General features: G+C 42.6%; 1 protein-coding gene across 1 annotated transcript in view; it reads right to left on the minus strand.

Moving 5' to 3' along the window:
• LOC144772730 (transforming growth factor beta receptor type 3-like) overlaps positions 1-19,988 on the minus strand; it is a 72,289-nt gene that overhangs the window by 33,792 nt on the left and 18,509 nt on the right. Inside the window, exons 4-6 of the mRNA XM_078657266.1 lie at positions 18,714-18,806; positions 12,064-12,240; positions 5,112-5,429 (exon numbers count right to left, since the gene is read on the minus strand). Of these exons, the coding sequence (XP_078513392.1) occupies positions 5,112-5,429; positions 12,064-12,240; positions 18,714-18,806 (588 nt within the window). The remainder of the gene's footprint in view (positions 1-5,111; positions 5,430-12,063; positions 12,241-18,713; positions 18,807-19,988) is intronic.

Here is a 19,988-nt window from a genome sequence, read left to right on the forward strand (position 1 = left end):
AATTCAGCTACACATTATTGTGTGACAAAATCAAAACATTACTGATGGAATTCTAGATTATCAAAAATCTAAAGACACCACAGACACCTAATAAGCAAAAAAAAGCAGAACACTAGCAAAGGAATATCACTATCGCCTAGCGGTCTCCCTGTGGACTATGCAGAATTAGATCATCCCTGTCAAATGCATGGTAGACAACCAAGTCATTTCCTTCAATTCCCCCTGCACATTTTCCTGCATGCATTCTTTAACCGCCTCTCTAATAAGAAGGTGTGAGGTGCAACAGAGTTGTATGTGTGGGTCGCAGCACTGGATTAGCCAAAGGCAATATACATGTGGTTGAGGGTGCGTTTGCAAAAAATTTAAACGGTTGAGGGTATAGGAGGCGATGAAAGCAATATTTTACAAGTATTTGGTCATTTCTGAAAAGTGGTATAGTTATGACAATCTTTCTGGAAAAAAGGGACAAAGATAAAGGGCCATATGTATCAACACCCTCATTTGCGGTTCTCAAATAGCGACTTTTTAGAAATCGCTATTTGAGAATTGCAAAAAGGGATGTATGTAAAAAAATCACAATTTTTGGGTGATTTCTTAATATTCCTTAATTGCGATTAGCAAATTGCGAATTTGCAATTAAGGAATACTTTCCCATTAATTTCAATGGGCCAGGAGGCCCATAGGAATGAATGGGAAGTTATTCTCAATTTGCGATTCGCAATTTGAGAATTGCAAATTGAGAATAATTTCAAGGGTGCAAGGACACCCTGATGCACCCCTGAAATTTACATGTGTGCGCATATGGCGCACATACATGCCCTAAGGGTATGTATGTGCGCCAAATGGCACCTTCACAATTGCCAAAAAGTGCATTTGTGAAAGAAATCGCAAATTACCACCAACTTCAAGTTGGTGGTAATTTGCGATTTCTTAATGAGAAATTGCACAACTTGGGTGCTTCATACATAGCATTTAAGGAATCACAATTTGCGATTCCTTAAATGCTGATGCAAAATTAAGGAATCGCAAATTTTGCGATTCCTTAATTTTGCAATGCGATTTCAATCATACATCGCATTTTCCTAATTTTTGTCACAAACGCTGCTTGTTTGCGAATCGCAGGGTTTGCGACTAAAAAAACGGATGATACATATGCCCCCAAGAACTGCTACCTTATACACTGAACCAAATGTAAACTGTCAGTTTCTTAGGGGTACTAATATCTTTAGTGGAAGCATTTTACTAAAAGGACTTCTATAAATTAAATACTCTGCAACTTCGCTATGAAGCTGTAGGAAACGTTTTAGGAAAATGCAAATTGATACGGCCAGAGCCAAAATATTTTTAGAGGCCCCCCTGTTTCCTTATCATTTATAGGATAACAAATCTATTGAGGCTTTCATCTTAAAACAAGAAATACTAATTTTTCTACAGAGCATTTGCTAATCAATTGTGCAGCACTGTGCAAGAGTTGCACCATAATAATCACAATACAGAGCCATTTTTTGAAAAACTTGAAGAGTTAAATAGCGGTGGTGCTTAAGAATGGAAAAGTCTCAGTGGACTGTAAGAGGTATATATCTGTTTTACCAATTCATGTGGTCTAAACAAATTGGAATAAGATTTGGGCTACAAGATTAGAAACTGTAATGAACTGTTTAATAAATATACACCAGGGTATTTAGAAACAAGGCAGAAATAACATAAGTCAAATTTTAGATATATTGGCCCAAATTTACTGAGCCTTTTCCTCGCCTTTGCGTCATGCAAAGCAATGCAGGGCAACGCAAAGGCTGATTTGGGAATTAAAAAGCCACACATGGCCTGATTTGTGAGGCCCTGTATTGCTTTGTAAAGAAATGTAATGCAATGCAGCAGCTTGCGCTTCGTTGTGTTACATTTGGTTGTGTTAGGCGTTTCATGGGTGGAGCATTGTCGTTCCCCTGCATCCACCCATAGATTTCACTCAATTCCAGATTTACTAAGGTTTGCAAAGCTGGAATTATGTAAATTTGGTTTGCCTACCATAGAGAGGCTATTGAAGAGAAGTATGTTCATTTCTAGTTTGTCAATCAATCAATCATACTGTATTGGTGGAGCACGACTTATCACCCATGAGGGTGTCCAGGCGATGGGCTGAGGTATTCAGTCAAAAAGCCAGCTTCTTACTGAAGTCTGTCAGTGAGGGTGATGATCTGAGGTGTAGGGGGAGGGCGTTCCAGGACTTAGCCATGTGGTGGGAGAAGGAGCATCTTCTGGTGCGACAATGGAGGTCTGTTCGATGGCAAGGTTGGTACAGCGGAAGTTCCTGGAAGGTTTGTGGAGGTTCAGGAGGTGGTTCATGCACGCAGGTCCTAGGTTGTGAAGGGCTTTGTAGGCATGGGTCAGGAGGCATCTTTTCTGGATGGGGAGCCGGTGGAGGTCTCTCAGGTTCTGGGTGATGTGGGTCCTTTTAGGTTGAGGATCAGTCTGGCTGCTGCGTTCTGCATCGTCTGAATTCTTCTCATGAATTTGTGGTGGTGTTTGTATAGAGTGCGTTGCCGTAGTCTAGGCGGCGGTGATGAGGACCTGCATCACTGTTTTCCTGGAGCTGATGGGGAGCCATTTGAAGAGTGTGGAATCAGGATGAGGAGATGGCATGGACCTGCCGTTTCATAGAGGCTTTGCTGCCCAGAATGATGCAGAAGTTGCGGGCATAGTCTTTCAGTGTGGGTTTGGACTGGGTTCCAATGGGCACCATGAGCCATTCCAGAAGGAGGTGTGGCTGCCAAAAATCAGCACTTGGGTCTTATCCATATTGACCTTAAGGCAGTTGTCCTTCATCCAAGCTGAGACGTTCTTTATGCAGTTGTGAAAGTTGGATTTTGTGGTGATAGGGTCAGCTAAGAGCAAAAGGATGAGCTGGGTGCCATTGACATAGAAGATGATGTTGATGTTGTGGGTCCTGACGATGTCTGCTAGCGGCATCATGTAGATGTTGAAGAGGGTTGAACTGAGAGACAAACCTTGAGGGACGCTGCAGATGGTGTGCTTGGGTTGTGAGGTAAATCGAGGGAGGCGTATTCTCTGGGTGCACCCTGTGAGGAATGATGCCATCTATCTAAGAGCATCCTCTTTGATTCCGATTTGGTGTAGACGTTTGATGAGAGTGCGGTGGGAGATGGTGTTGAAGGCTGCAGAGAAGTCAAGAAGGAGCAAGGCAGCCAAATCTCCTTTGTCAAGTAGTGTGCGGATATCTGTGGCATTGATCAAGGATGTCTTGGTGCTGTGGTTGGCTCTGCATCCTGATTGGGAGGGGTATGGCATGTTGTTTCTCTCCAGGTGTTTGGTGATTTGGAAGTTGATAGCTTTTTCCAGAACCTTGGCCGGAAACAGGAGAAGTGGGAAGGGGCAGTAGTTCTGGAGATCGTTGGGGTCTGCGGAGGGTTTCTTGAGAAGGGGGTCTCAGCTCGGATTGTTTCCAGGCACTGAGAAAGGTAACTGTGGCAATGGAGGCATTGAGGATGGTGGTGAGCTGATGTCATCGTGTCCGAGGTTGAAGAATCGATGGGGGCATGAGTCGGAGGGTGCTCCTGAGTGGATTGAGTTCATTAAGGCAGTAATGTTTGGTGTGCTGAGCTTTTCCCATGTCGTGAGCGGGTGGTGGATGGCAGTCTTCGTGGGAGTTAGGAGGCTCAAGAGGTCAGTGGGTTGTGGATTGAAGTTTCTGTGTATGGTGGCTGTCTTCTTGTGAAAGTCGTCTGCTGGAGTGTCGCAGAGCTCCAGAGAGGAGAGTATCGCGTTGCCGGTGGCTGATGGGCAGGTGACCTCGCTGACCAAGAGTTCCTTGGTCTGGTTGCATAGGCCTCGAAGCAGTTTGCCAGGACCTCTCTTTTCATGTCTTTGAGTTGGTGGTGGTAGTTGTTGAGTGCAGACTTGAAGTAGGCTTGATAAGTGTCATTTCTGTTGGCATGCCATTTTCTCTCTAGTTGTTTGCACCTGCTTTTCACTGCGCTGAGTTCTCCTTGGCTTGTTTGGTGGATGTGTGCGTAGGGCTGGTTTGATGGGGGTGACTCGGTTGGCAGCGCTGGTGATCCACGTGTTAAAGTTCTCTACTGCCTGATCCAGGTTGGTGATGCCCAGGGCGTCCGTCCATTGGTTCTGCGTGACTTTAGTACAGCTGTGGAAGGGGATGCTATGGCAGTTGGGGGGAGTGAAGTGTGGGACAGCAGTGATGAAGTGCACAATGAAATGGTCAGACCAGGTGAGTTCTGTGATGATTCTTTATCTGACTCAGTTGCTGGGCGTGAAGAAAGGGTCCTGCACGTGTCCTGCTCTGCGCGTGGGGTCTGAAACCAGGTGAGTGAGGCCGATTTGTTCCAGGAGGTCGGTGGAGTTGGTGTCTGTGGGGTCCTCTTAGTGGAAGTTGAGATCTCCCAGGAGGACGTAGTGTTGGGGTTCTATGGCGAGCAGGGTTAGGAATTCTGTGATTGCGCCGTTGAGGGCTGGTCGCGGTCCTGGCTGTCTGCATGCGGGGGTGCCTTTGATGGTCGTTTTGTGGTCGGTGTGGAGTTGGAGGTTTATGTGTTCCATGATTGGCGAGGTGTCATCTTGTTTGTGACTTGACTGGTGCTTTCTGCATCACACATAGATGTGCGGTATAAATTAAAATAAGTGGTCAGTGCTAGAGATTGGTAATAGATAAACCCTTGCAGATGGAAATGACATGTTTTTTCTCTAACATTGCCTTTCTCTTTCTAAACCTTCTTTTATACTATAAAAGTGTATAGTTTGATGTGTTCCGTAGATTCTGAGTTTGATGGCTATAATGACTGTATATGCAATATAACAACTGCATATACAGTCTAACAACTTCTATTTGTTAATCTATATTTCTTGTCTAACATAGCAAATATGATTACAAAATTGTGGGGAAAAAATTAAGATTCAGTTCTGCTAGACGTGCACTGGTAAAGCTGTAGTTGTATGCTTAGGGCCAGATTCACACACAATGTTTGTGTATTCTAAGCTTCTTTCCTGTCAACCACACACTGACAAAATGAGATATATAGCAACCCAAAAGGCATCTAAAACTAAATGGTACACAGACAGCTGACATAGTCAACTCTGACCCTGGCATTGCCTCTCCCATCTTCTGGAGCATCTACGTCTTCCTTATCACAGGCCTTCACCACAGCCTCCCCTGGGTCTAGCACCAGTCGGCAATGCAGGAACTGAATTGACTCATTGTAGACGGGCCGCAACTGGAAGCTGAAGTGCCGGCGCTTCCGGAAGGCAAAGTGTTGGGTGGAAAAGGTCACGGTGGAGTCAGCAGGACAACCTCTGCAGATCAGGAGAAATTCTGATGGCACCCAGGGGTCTGAAGAGGGGGAGACAAAGCACATCTGCAGGCTGAAATTAATGCCTGGATCCAGAGGAGATGGGAAAACCTAGGAATTGGGAACAAATACAATTACTTCAGAACAATACTCATCATCACAGCAGTTATCCAGCATGGAGCTAGTGCTTTAGTATTATAAGCCCTACACACAAAGTAATCTTCCACATACATTTCAAAACAGTATTTTTAATGCATTAACTGTCACATAATACATTTTTGAATATCTTTTAAAGGATTAATTGACAAAACGTGTTGAATTATATAGCAAGGTTGTATTATGTACTTTATCGGTTGCATAAATTGTGAATTGTTAAATTATTGTTTAATTGTGTTATGAGAACTAACAGTTGTGACACTCTCAATGCATCAATCCTTACCTGTGTGTTTCTTTTCAGGTGTGCGCAATTATTTTTTCAAGAATACATAAGGAATATTCAGTTTGGGTTATTTTTAATAAATAGTTATGATATTAAAGACTGACTATAGCATAGCTGTGCAACAATATCCTGTTTAAAATGGGTAGCATGTCTTTATCTGGCCTTTGAATTGATATTCTGGCATATTGTACTGAATAAAGCACCCCTGGGAGTACAGGATTGAAAAATGGCCCTGTACAGCCAGAAGTTGTCTGTCAATAAGGTTTGGAGTAACACAGTGGAAGAAGAGGATGCAGTAATGAAAGATGTGCATAATTACGTAACCATATGTGGAAAAGAGCAGCGGTCCAGAATCCTAGACTTAACGGGATATGGGAGAGTAGGAGGCAGTAAAGTTAGTGAGGAGAACATTGCAAAGCAGCCACAACCAAAAACAAGAAGAGCTAATAGATGGACATAAGATATTTCTTGTCTGTGATAGAACTCACATCTGCCAGGTGTTCCTGTGACCCTAAGAAATAGATAGTTGTTTGTCCCATATTCTAGGGGGCTTATTTGAAAATGCAATCACAAATCTTACAATATCTGTGTTGGTGCAAGTTTTGTAAGTCTGATGGCCTGGTGTTCCAGCAGGGATGAGGCTGGTATTTCTCTATCCGAATATTATAGAGAAATCGAAATACTTGGCCCAAATTCCTCTGAAAGGCACAACAAATAAGTGAATGATACTGCTGCTGACTGACTGGCCTTTCAGATGTCAATGACTGTTACAGTTTCTTCTAATATCCCTACTAGCCAGTTCACCGCTAGGGGCTACTAGCAGAACAACAGATGGAAAATCCGGAAGCTCTGTCCACTACTGGAGATAATACATTCTGGTCTAAGGCTACTGAAAGCCCAGAGAGCATGCCAGAAACTGCAAATTAACCAGTAAGCTCTCTATGCTTTGCCTCCATCTTTATGCTAATATGTGTTAACCTCAATTGCGGGTTTTCACTGAGTACAGTCCACCCCTTTCTTCAATGGGAGCCTGTGTTCCCGTTCAGAACATAGGCTCCCGTTGAAGTCAATAGGAGTCCCACCGAATAGTATCCGGTAGCATCCGGATGCATTCAATTCGCTTGGTTGGACTCCACCGATCTGAGTCGTCCGGAAATCATTCCGGAACCGATTCGATCGGAATGCTTTCCAAACGGGATTTTAATCAGTCCCTTAGTAGTAAATAGGGGAGTGAAAAAGGGACATACTACTAAACAGGAGGGAATAAGAGAGGAGGGGCATAGGAGGGATGGGGAGGAGTATCTGTGAGGGACAGACGCCACCCACAAAGAGTAAACTCATTGCTATTCACAAACTGCACTTCTAAAGTTGCTTCAGCCAAAAAGGAACCTAAACAGTAGTAAATTTCCCCAGCTTGGGCTGGACTAACTCCATGCCAACCACTGGCAATCCAACACCCTTCCATAAAAAATAATAAACAAAAGGACTAAAAAAAACACCTAGGTAATGATAATATAATTGATTATATTGTTCATAATAATTAAAATATAAAGAAAAATATAAACAATAATGCAAATTTGTTGTCATTTTAAAATATTTTAACAAGTTTCCTAGATTTTAAAGATACATATAAAATTAAATATTAATAGAATATAATTAAATTACTTTTAATTAATGTTATACATCAGTTGTATAATATATTAATGCACAATAAAAGAATGTTTTTTTTATTTGTGTGGAAATTAATTTTTTAATTGAAACTTCTGTGAAATAATTTTAATTTAACGTATTTAAATTAAAGATAATTAAAAGTGAATTATCGGATTAATTAAAATTAATTTAATTATACTTTATTAAAATGCAATGTTACATTATTTTTTCGCTTCAAAAACAGCTGTCAAAATACTTTAGAATTATATAATAAATATTAGTTCTAGATATTTTTTAAACATTAAATGTATTTTTGTTTTTACTATTTTTAATAATTAAATATAATTTAACAATATTTCTTATGGAGTTTAATTTTAAGGCCCTACCTCCATTATTTTCCATGGTAGGGTGTTGCAGTATCAGTGGTTGACCATGTGTGATTTTGGACTTACTACTGTTTCTTTTTGCCAGTAGTAACATACACTTCTAAATTTGCCCCACCCCTTTTTAAAAGGGCAGAGACATGTAAGTCTACCCATTGGGAACTCACAAACATTTTCCCAGGGGCCAAAAAGTTTGGTCTTTGGTGTGACAGAGTGGCGCACTGATGCCAGAGTGGTGGTGCGGGCATTAAGTGGGTGTAGGGGACGCAAACCATTTACACCTGGTGGATGAACTGAAATGCATAATGTGGAACCAGAAAACCTGGGATGAATCCTGGCTCCACCAAATTGTGTGATCGTGGGCAATTATTTTATTTCATATTCCCTCATTTTTCTTCATTATCACATATAAGAGGAACTCAAAATACATGACTTCAGGATTGGTGCTGTACAAAGCCTTCTCCTGTGTTTAGATTTAATCACTAATGGCATTGTTGTTGGGGGGAGCATGAATATTTCAAAATTCATGTTTGAAAACTATCACTTTAAAAAAAATACTTCTGAATGCACAGCTACAATCTGATTTACTACGGTGAAATGGTTCTACAGGTTAATGAAATACATGTTTTGAATTTTAAAGAGACTTCTTATTTTTACACGTTTGCTGCCTTTAAATATTAAGGTGTTCCTAAAGTTAAGGGGTGCAGTGCACACCAGTTACTTCCTTTCTTTAACTACACTTAACCCTTAAATAAATGCTTGCTGTTTATTTAAATTGTTTTTAATGTTACTGATGAGTCGGGTAAACAGCAGTCCAGTGCTGCTGTTGCCCGGGGGCCGCATGTAAAGATCAGGATGGCTTCAAGCGGCCCCCGGCCGTACTTTGAGTATCACTGGTCTGCACTTTTGAGTAACTGTACACTCACATTGTGTGAATGGGCAAAAGTAGTAAAGTTAGTGAACATTGTAAAAATAAGTACATTTATAAATTATTCACAACTGTAAGTTACCTTTGTGAATAGCTTTCATTGTCTTCTCAACATCACCAATGATCCAATTCAAGCCATCTATAGCCCTGTACTAGACGGACCAATTTGTCATTGCTATCTACCTCCTCAACATTCTACTAACACACAAAGATTAACAAAAAAAGAGAAGAGGAAATCTTCAGATCCTTCAAAGACTTCTCCGTAGAAAACCTAATGCTTAAACTAATCTCTCATCCTACCAACTCCATGTTCAATGCCAACACCCTTATAAACAACTTCACATTTTTGGGGAAAGCTATGTGAACATTCATGTCCCCATTACAACTTGCAAGTGCAACCCAAAGCCTTCAGTGGGGTGGTACTTTATGGAATTTGCAGACAATAAACAATCGAGCCACAGACAGGAAAGAAAATGGAAGGAAAACAACTCTTGATGACCTCTTGATACTAAAGTCCCTCTGTACAACACACAGTCAGATCATCACATCAGCCAAAGCAAAGTACTAAAACAACAGCATCTGTGAAGCCACCAACAGAAGTAGAACGCTGTTCAAGACAATCAAGCACTACATTAACATACTGACAGACCCCTCTATTCCTCAATCCACAGAAAAGTATACCATCAACCTCTTCTTCAATACAGGCGGTCCGACAGCACATCAATGACACCAACCCTGTTTCATCACTTACATGCACCCCTTTCTGTAGAATCCCACACTGGTCACCCTTCATAGCCCTATCTCTCCCAGACCTTGGTGCCACACTCATCTCCTTCAAAGCCACTTCATATGAAGATTTATTACCATCATCCTTCAACAAAGTTACCTTAAAATACCATTGTCAATGCCTTCCTCGCTCAATGCATCTTCCCAGAAGCTCTCAAGACAGATCCTCCCACTCCTAAAGAAACCTACACTAGACCTTGATGACCTTGCCAATTACGGGCCAATCACTCACCTACTATTCATCAGCAAGAGCATTGAAAAAACGGTCTATGTTCAACTCCAAGTTCACATCAATGCCAACCATCTTAGGCATGGCTCCCAGTCTGGATTGAGACTGCTTCCTTACACATTGTGATTAATGCCCTCTTGATCACAGAAGAGGACCCCTTCCTCCTGAGATAGCTGGACCTCTCCGCTACCTTCAACCCAGTCGATCATCTCACTCTCATACGCACCCTAGCATCTCGAATGGGATTCACCAGCAATGTCCTTTACTGGTACTTGCCCCTACCTTCCCAACTGGCACCAGTTTGTTCACATGGACACCCCCAGGTCACAAAAGATTCCCATCAGCTATGAAATCTTCCACTGTACCATACTATCTCCTGTCATCTTCAACCTTTTCATGGAGCTGCTTGTTGCTCTGCTCACACATAACAGCCCCAAGATTCACCAATGTGCTGATAATACACAACTCTGCTTAAAATCCTCCTCTGCTTCAGACATTCAACGCCTCAAACACTGCTTGCACATCATCCAGATCTAGATGTCCAGCACCTGTCTGAGGTTCAACCCAACCAACAGAAGTCCTACTATTTGCCCAAAACAAGATACAGTACAAACTTTGTTCCATGTGAACCTTCAAGGCTTCAAATCCCAACTTTCACTAAATGCGGTCACTTGGGTTCAACCTGGCCACCAACCTTACTCACAAGGAATACATTACCAATGATACTAAGATGGCTTGGTACCAGCAGTCTACTCTAAAGATAGTCAAACAGTTTCTTCCAGAAAGCAACAACTGAACTGCTCTCGTACTCTATCATCTGGATGGTGGTAATGCCCTACTCAGATATCACACTGCCACTCCTTAGAGGCAACCTACACGGTTGTATGTTTGGACAATGAGTTCCCCACCCACGACTTCCCTATCAACGAGGTCGCAACCACGACCTTGTCTAAACCACGATTTTTTTTTACCACGCATTCCTTTACCACGATTTTTCCTGATAAGGGAATGTGTGTTAAAAAAATACTTTACAACTAGTACCCCGATCCTCCACCCCGTAAAAACGAATCCCCCTACCTAAAATACGATCTCAACCTCCTTAAATCTAATTCCCCTTTCCCTTTTATTAATCACGAAACCCCCACCTCCTAATTATGTACTCAACCCCCTTAATTCTAATTACCCTCACCCTTTTAATAATCACGAAACCCCCACCTCCTGAATTCGATCTCAACCCCCATATATCTAATTCCACCTCCATTTTAATATTCACGAAACCCCCACCTCCTAAATACTAACTCAACCTCCCTTAATCCCCTCTCCCTTTAAATAATCATGTACGCCCCCACCTCCTAAATACGTTCTCAGCCCTATAAAACGAACTCCCCTCTCCCTGTAAATAATCACGAAAACCCCCACTACCATAAATAAATATTAAATACTAATCCCAACCCCCTTTAAACTAACCCCTAAATCTTTCCCCTATAAAAATTAACCCCTCTTACCTGTTTCTCCGCGACTGCGATGCTCCTCCTAACTCTGTCCTGTCCAAACACTAGATCGACTCAGCCTTAACCACACACATGCGTGGTTACGGCTGAGTCGTTGTTCTGGCAAGTCGTTGTTCCCCGACTCCAGAACTCGTTGTTCCAAAGTCGTTGGTCAGGATGTTTCCCAACCTACACACCACAGTATATCTCTCCCAGAGCCTGAAGAAATATTACCACATCACCCCATCCCATAATAGAACTCCATTGCCACCTCGTAGCAACTTCTAAACCAGCTGCATCATTTACAAAGCCAAAACACACAGCACCCCCCGTCCCGCCACCATCACTGGTGGTTCTATACACAGCCAGTAGACCACCAAACTGCAGACTAAGAAGTGTAAAAAAGAAAAAAACAAGAAAACAGGCTTTTTCAATATATGCACGCAGAATCTGGAATAATATCCCAGTATCCATCAGCACTGCTCCATGCTGGTCCAATTTAAAAAGAGTTGAAGACTAACCTATTTAAGGAACACTACATGACAATGCATTAATCACCCAAACAACAGTGTCCTCAAATTACTTGGTTTGTGTTTGACCATGTACAGCTCTCTTCTGCCTTTTGGCTAGGGTTGCGCTAGAACAATATACCCATGTGTGTTATCCTTCCCTGGAGCTACCAGGTCTCCCAAGGAGGTAATCAGGAGAGACAAAGGGAAGACAGAGGGAGTAATGGAGGTACTTCCAACACTGCTGCTGATCCTCTTAAAAATGGTGGGGGTTTTAACCAGTGTTGTAACAAAGCATCAGTTGCCCTCTTCTTTATGGCACCTTGCCTACCTCCACAAACACACGGCTGTTGGATGCCACCATGCAGGGTCCAGGATGCCGGGAAGAAATGCGTGAGCTGCAAACCTCAAGGCTGAATAGAGAACGGCTTGAACGAGGTGGCTGGTACGGGGCACCATCTTGGTCATTGGGATGAGGCAAAGCTCGCATCAGGTAAACACAGGTGAACTGAAAGACAAAAATAAATGTCAAATCATTATTGTGACGTAAGTATTAATAAACTCATCAGCCCATGATCGGGTAAGACTGCAGATGTAACAGAATGTATTTATGCTATAGAAGGAAGTCTGTCAAGTTTTCAAGCAAGCAAAGGCTTCTTCTGCATGTTATCAAATGAAGAGAATTTCTGCATAAACTTTTTAGTTAGATTTGTCCAGACTTAAAAAATATTTAGACATCTTCAGCTGGTCAGTATAACAAGGTAGCATGACTGCAATCCCAGGATGCATGTACAGACAAATGAAGTATTTCTAAAACAGATCAGTGTTACCAAGAAACAGACTACACAACTACACTTCGAGAGATAACTAAACAAAGAGCATAGGATAGGACAGGATTGAACGCCATGAGCATTAAACAAATCCCCAAAATGAAAAGACAATCTTGAGGGACGCCTTATCTCATTCTCTCTAATCTCTCTATACATTGCATCTAGTGGCTATATTTTTTGCTCCTCCTGCAGACTGCGATGCTACTGAGCGACAGCTCTCTCTCCCTGACCGATGCTAACTAGACACCTAGACCATCCTAGCAATTGAGCACTTTATCGTTGCACCTATTTAGTAGGTCCATTCTAAGGATTGTATATTCCTTCTATTTTTTTCCAAACATATCTTCTTCTCGTTTGGGTATCTAGTCTAGTCTTTATTTTTTGGTGCATGTGATTCACACCTACTGGCATATTTTCCCTCCACATCTCTGGGCTGAATTGTTTGAACTATTTCATGTGCACCCTCTATTTGGTTCTATGTTCATTCTTGTATTCGGTCTTCTCTTGGCCCTTTCTCCTCCACAGCCCCTTGCATATTTGCTTTATTGAATATTATCATCCTTACTGTGTCCCATTGTTTCCCACAGATTGTGTATCTACACATGAATATTATATGATACTATATGATACAGAGCCCCTCACACCATGCTGTATAAATTGCTCATTATCTACTAATGAAAATTTGACTACAAAGTGAATTGTTTCAGCTGCGCCTGATGAAGGAACTGTTGGCAAAGGTTCCATCCGAAACACGCGTCGGCACTGTTTTCAGTCTTGATACTATTTTTATGTATGATTGTTTTTTGTTAGTTAGTGTGTTATGTAGAATGTATGTCATGTACAGTTGGGTTATGTATGGTATGATTGAAGTTCGTGTGGTTTGTGGTGTTACATTGTTTCTGTATATGATCTGTATTGTTTTTTGCTTTGGGGTTTCTTTACATTGAATTTTGTACAGCACAAATATCTATATAAATGAATTAACATATACATTTTTTAAAACGAGACTTTTTGATACAATAAATCATTTTTATAAATAGTTTGTTTGTGGGACAATGTTGCTGTTTCTTATCTAGGATGTGTTACCCGTGTATGAATTAATGGTCAGGGAGAGGTTTTCGTTTTTGTTAATTGGTTCTTCCCTGCCCTCCTCTCCCTACATTTAGTATCCAGGGACTCTCTTTCGTTTTTCGAGTTTTTCAATATAACAAGGTAGCATGACTGCAATCCCAGGATGCATGTACAGACAAATGAAGGGGCATATCAACAAGTGGCAGTGATAATTATCACTGGCCGTCCTTAGCGTGAGGAATTTTATCGCCTGCTACCGTAGATAATTATCGCCATGCTATCGCTGTATTACCAACGCTTAGTGCAATGGCGATAATTATTCCTGAGATAGTGATGTTTTCCATGGAACATCGCTGGTTTTCCAGCGATGTTCCATGAAAAAGGGCGATATCCTTGTTGATAGGGTTGGGTGGTCTCAGCACTATAATCCACCACCCATTGACTAACATTGTTTAGTCAAAGGAAAAGCAGGCGTAAGGAAAGTAGCGATAACCAAGGTTAGCGCTACTTTTCTTATCGCTATGTTTGTTGGCGTGCCCGTTGATAATTGGAGAAATGTCGGTTAGCGACATTTTTCCAGTTATTTTGAGCTGGAACGCCCACTTTGCATCTCATTAGAGACCTTGCTAATATTGTGATAAAATGATCGCCGCTTTTTGGCTGCAAAAGCGGCGATCATTTTTTATCGCCGCCTTGTTGATATGCCCCGAAGTATTTCTAAAACAGATCAGTGTTACCAGGAAACAGACTACACAACTACACATCGAGAGATAACTAAACAAAGAGTGGAGGATAGGACAGGATTGAATGCCATAAGTACTAGACAAATCTCGAAAATGAAAAGAAAATCTTGAGGGATGCCTTCTCTCATTCAAAATGAATGGAGATAAGGTCCCTTAAACTCCACCATGCTTCAGATTCCAGGAAGAGAGGGATACTCTTCGTGACCGGATTTCAGTAAAACAGACAGACGGTTCAACAATGATCGAGAGTACTGAATGAAAGGGTAATAAAGAGAAGTTAGTAAAAAGCACATTAAACACACAAGTTTTTTTTAACACAATAGTGAATGCAACTAGATGTGAAGGAAGTGTAGTAAATAGGTACACCAGACATCATCTACATGCAGAGGATACATCAGATATAGCACTGCTTCCAGGGATGAACACCTCAGAGGTAAGCTTTGTGTCTGTGCATAACTAGTTCAGTCTATATGAGCTATGCATAATACCTTACTTCCTCCCTTTGTACTCTCACAAAGTAAGGGTGGTTGCCTTGATCAGATCCAACGTAGATTACACGAGTGCCCTACAAGATGTCTTGCAGCGATACAGTTAATTTTTTGTGTGTGCAGTGTCATGTCTTTCATTTTAGAAACATATGCTAGTTACCAGTAAGTACCAGAGTGCATTTTTTATTCCTCCTCTTGTACATAAGCGCCTCAATTAGCTGGCACCATGCTACGTAGCAAAGAATATTGTATGACTTTGGCATAGCAAGCATCTCTAGTCAGCTGGTGTTTTTCTTGCAGTGGTCCCACAAACTAGCTGCAGTCACATGGAGGCCGGGGGTTCTCAGCTTTGGGACACATGCCCTGGCGTCATCTATCACTTCACCTCTGGAATGAAGAAAAGTGACTCACCGGTTAACTTATGTTACATGAATTTGTATAACAGCCAACTCACCCGGGAGGGTATCCTGGCACTGAAGCAGGAGCTGTATGGGTTGAGCCAGTCAGGGTTGGGTGAAGAGCCCGGGGCCTCATATATGAGGCCATGCGTCACTTTTACGCCGCCGGTGGTTCACTTTTTGTGACGCGCCAGCAGCGTAAAAAATGTGCCTTGTTGCACCATATTTACAAAGTGACGCATCTTGGTAGATGCGTCACTTTGTAAACCCCTGCGCTACATTATACCTACGCCAGGCATAATGTATGTGGGGGGAGCATTCTGACGCAAGAAAGGGTCATAGAAGTGACGCAGTGAAATCTATAAGATTTCACTGCGCCACTTTTAGGACACAAATGCGTCAATTTCTTACGCCTGCCTCACAGCAGGCGTAAGACTGACGCAGGCCCTTTCACATGGGGCTTGCCCCATGTGAAAGGATACATTGCTGGAGTTGCGTCACTTTTGTGACACACTCCAGCAATGCGTCACTTTTGCGCCATACAGATACGCCAGAAATACTGACGTATCTAACTCCTTGCGCCATGATGCGTCATACTGTAAATATGACGCATCATTGGTGTCGCAAGGAGGGTGCAGTGAAAAGTGACGCATCCCTGTTTTCGCGCAGCGATGCGTCATTTTTCATAAATGAGGCCCCAGGTCTTTAGTTTCTTGCGGAATTCAAGTAGGCTCTGATGTGCAGCTTGTTCAAGGATTTAGGTGCAAGATCACTGTAATTACTAATTTTCAGGCATGCTATCTTTCATAGGTTCTCATGCTTTAAATATTTCCTGCTGATGGGCTGGAATCCTCTGTAACTAATGCTCACATAGCAGTACACGTGCACTCAACTAACAGTGAAACAGCCATAAACTCCATGCAGCCAACCCACCTCATTGTGTGAACCTAACTTTGGCCAATGAGGTGAGACACACAAAGCTCCAACCCCTATCAGAGGTTCAACTTCTCAGATTTTCTCCTGCACCTCTAAATAGAACAGTGCTTCCCAAATGTTTTAGAACTACGGCACAATTTTTCGAACAAACTTACGTAATCCACCTAGATTTAATGGACAGGAGGCTATTTTTTATGTAACTAAAGCATCGCATGTTAGCGCACTGTCATTTACGGGCAGCACATTTTCCATTAAAATAGCCACTACATTTTGCACAGACATACAGATTGATTGATAAAACTATATTGCTCACAAATGCTAATGTGTAGAAATCAGTTTTCAGTGAATATTTATAATTTGTGAACCACAGAGAATAGTGTTTTGGTTTGTTTTGAGCCCATTAACCCCTCCCATGCTGGTGCCGGAACCGCTCCGTCACCAGCCACGGACGCGCTGTACTGATGACGGAGCGGTTCCGTCACGGCCCGCTCGGCGCACCTGCGTGGATTCCGTGCCTGCGCTGGACGTTCCATTGAGCGGGCGGGGCTGTGACGGAACCGCTCCGTCACAAGCACGGTACAAAAGGGGGTGGTGATGGACGGAGCATCTGAACCAATCAGACACTCACACCCAGTCAAAAGATCTGGGTTTAATCCATCACCGTTCTTTAGCCCACTCTGCCACCCCAGTTCAGACATGGCCATATGCAAATCAGTCTGACCCTATGCCTCATGGGAACAGTCCAGCCCGAACTGCCAAGCCATGCCTTCCCTGGAACGGAATCAAGCTTCCTCGGACAGGTTTCTGGCATTACAACAGTCTTCAGCCAGGCTTGCTTGAATCCAGTGGCAAAGTGAGCAAGGGACTCACGTCTGAGCATACCCTGCCAACTTATGGCGAACAAAGTGGTACAAAAGGGGGTGGTGATGGACGGAGCATCTGAACCAATCAAACACTCACACCCAGTCAAAAGATCTGGGTTTGACCCATCATCGTTCTTTAGCCCACTCTGCCACCCCAGTTCAGACATGGCTATATGCAAATCAGTCTGACCCTGTGCCTCATGGGAACAGTCCAGCCCGAACTGCCAAGTCATGCCTTCCCTGGACCAGAAACAAGCTTCCGAGGACCGGTTTCTGGCATTACAGCCGTCTTCAGCCCGGCTTGCTTGAATCCAGTGGCAAAGTGAGCAAGGGACTCATGTCTGAGCATACCCTGCCACACTTATGGCGGCCAAAAGCGGTACAAAAGGGGGTGGTGATGGACGGAGCATCTGAACCAATCAAACACTCACACCCAGTCAAAAGATCTGGGTTTGACCCATCACCGTTCTTTAGCCCAATCTGCCACCCCAGTTCAGACCCAGATCTTTTGACTGGGTGTGAGTGTTTGATTGGTTCAGATACTCCGTCCATCACCACCCCCTTTTGTACCGTCACAAGCACAGCGCTCCCGAGGCTCGTGACGGAGCGGTTCCGTCACGAGCATGGGAGCGCCGCGCGGCCCCCCCACCCCCTTAGCGTTGCGGCGGAATTGCCGCCGCAGCGAAGGAGTTAAAATCTTTGTTTCCATCACACTTCAGAATTACAAACAAATGCGTTTCATTTTTTCCTCCTGCTCTGCTGAATGTGTACAGTAATTTACAGGTATTAACAGTGTGTTGTGTGTTACAAAAATGACATCCTAAAGCCTTTTTTCCTTTCACACTCCCTGTACCCCAGCAAGATTGTCACATAATTCACTTTACTTTTCTTTCTCTGCCTGCAAAGTGAGAGGAGTTTGAAACACCAATACCCATGTTAAAAAAATAAGGAGCAATTTGTCAAAAGACATAGTCAGATACATGACCGCTGTCTTTAAGCACTGGTGACAAGATAAATACAGAATTTAAAGGCATATTTATTTTTTGCTTGGACTTTCCAGACACCCAAAAATCGGCTTGTGACCCACAGTTTGGGAAACACTGAGCTACAGGAAACGATGGGTACTCTGTTCTTGCTAAGTTCTGGAAAGATTTTTCAACAATTTTGGTGGTCAGCTCACCCGGGGGTAGATTTAACTCACCCTCAGGTGCATATAGTTAGCTTTTGTGCTGTTGTTCCGGCTGGTAGGCTGAGCCCTGGAATGAGCTGTCCTCATGGCTGATGCACCACTGAAGAAGAAATCCCTCTTCAATGCTGTGCTATACTCCTTGTTATCAGTTCATAAAGTTGTAAATAAGTGGCTTTTGGGCTAGCGAACTGCTACAATGGCTTCAGTCATTTTATTTTCCATCCGATTATGTCCGTTGGCAATAATCAATTACAATAAATAAAGCCTGCATACGATTTTTCATCTAGTTCAGCGGTGAACATTTGTATCCCTTTCGGCGGCTTCTCAAAGCCCTAAAAACTCCCATAAGTTTGTTCACAACATAAAGTGCTTACAACTATGACATGGGGTTTTAGATCAAAGTTCTGTCATGTCGCCATTGACAAACTTCAAAGAATCATATTAGGGTCAAAACTGCACTTACATTGATGACTTTGAGCTCCTCCTCCATGGGGCGCGGGGTGGCCTCTGATCCGTTTCTCTGATTGGGCACTCCCGGAAGCCTCCAAAGCAAAATCTAACAGAAGAAACAATTGAACATTCTTCATTATGAGTGGAAATGTTTTGCAATCACGAGCAATTAACTAACAACTTTCAAATAAATTATAGTCACATGGGATGATTTTTTTTCTCCAAATAGGGCTAGTAAGTGAGCACCTCTCCAGTTCCCTATTATTCATGGTGAATTGCTGAACTAATGCTGATTTCCCAGAACTCCTTGGAAGTGTGGTAGAATGGAGGCAATGTAAATATTATCCTTTCTGGTGTAGCCTACCTCCAGTGGGTTAACACAGGCACCAGAGCTAGCCAACCAGGCATTGCAATTATATCACAGAGGACAAACAGAGTTTGTTACTCTGGTATTGTTGTTAGGTTGCACAGAATGTATGGCGCTCGCCTACATTTTCATCATAATCAAATATAAATAGAAATAAAGCAGAGCTAGCCACCACTGCGTTGTATTTTGTTTGCAAAGGATTAATGGGACAAGCCATTGTGATGTTGTAATTCGAACTTGAAGGTCCAATTCAGATAGTCAGATAGTAAATAGACATGGAAAGATCAACAGAGCTAGCAATCTGGTAATGTATATATATATATATAGGAGTGAGTCAAGCCCGTGATATAATTAGGTTACAAAGGATCTGCAGGACTAGCCAATGTGGTATTGCAATTACAACTCAAATGATCCGCGAGCTAGCCAACATCATGTTGTAATTAGATTGCAAAAAATCTACAGACAACTGTGTATTGTAATTAGATCTCAAAGGTGCAAAAGGGTTAGCCAAACTCGCATTGTAATTAAATCACAAATGATAAATGAGTTAGCCAATTTGTTTTTGTAATTAGTCCCAACGGGTTAGCATAATGTAGGCATGAACCAGTTCCTTTTATGCAATTTCACTTTAAACAGAATAGTTTCATAGTTGGATCGTATCTACGTACCAACGCAAGTCATGTACAACAGCCTCTTGTAGTTGGACTTCCTGCCTCTAAAAGAATTTGAAGGCAGATATGTTACTTCTGACGCAGGAGCTAAGCTTTTAGACAGTAAGGGGCAGATTTATGAGGCACTTGCGCCACGTTTACGCCGCTGTTGCGTCACGCAAGGCGGCGTAAACGTGGCGCATCCCTACGAACGATTTACAACGTGACGCATCTAGGCAGATGCGTCACGTTGTAAAGCCCTGCGTCTCTT

Source organism: Lissotriton helveticus, chromosome 1_1, assembly GCF_964261635.1.
Source record: "Lissotriton helveticus chromosome 1_1, aLisHel1.1, whole genome shotgun sequence".
Classification (NCBI taxonomy): Eukaryota; Metazoa; Chordata; class Amphibia; order Caudata; family Salamandridae; genus Lissotriton; species Lissotriton helveticus.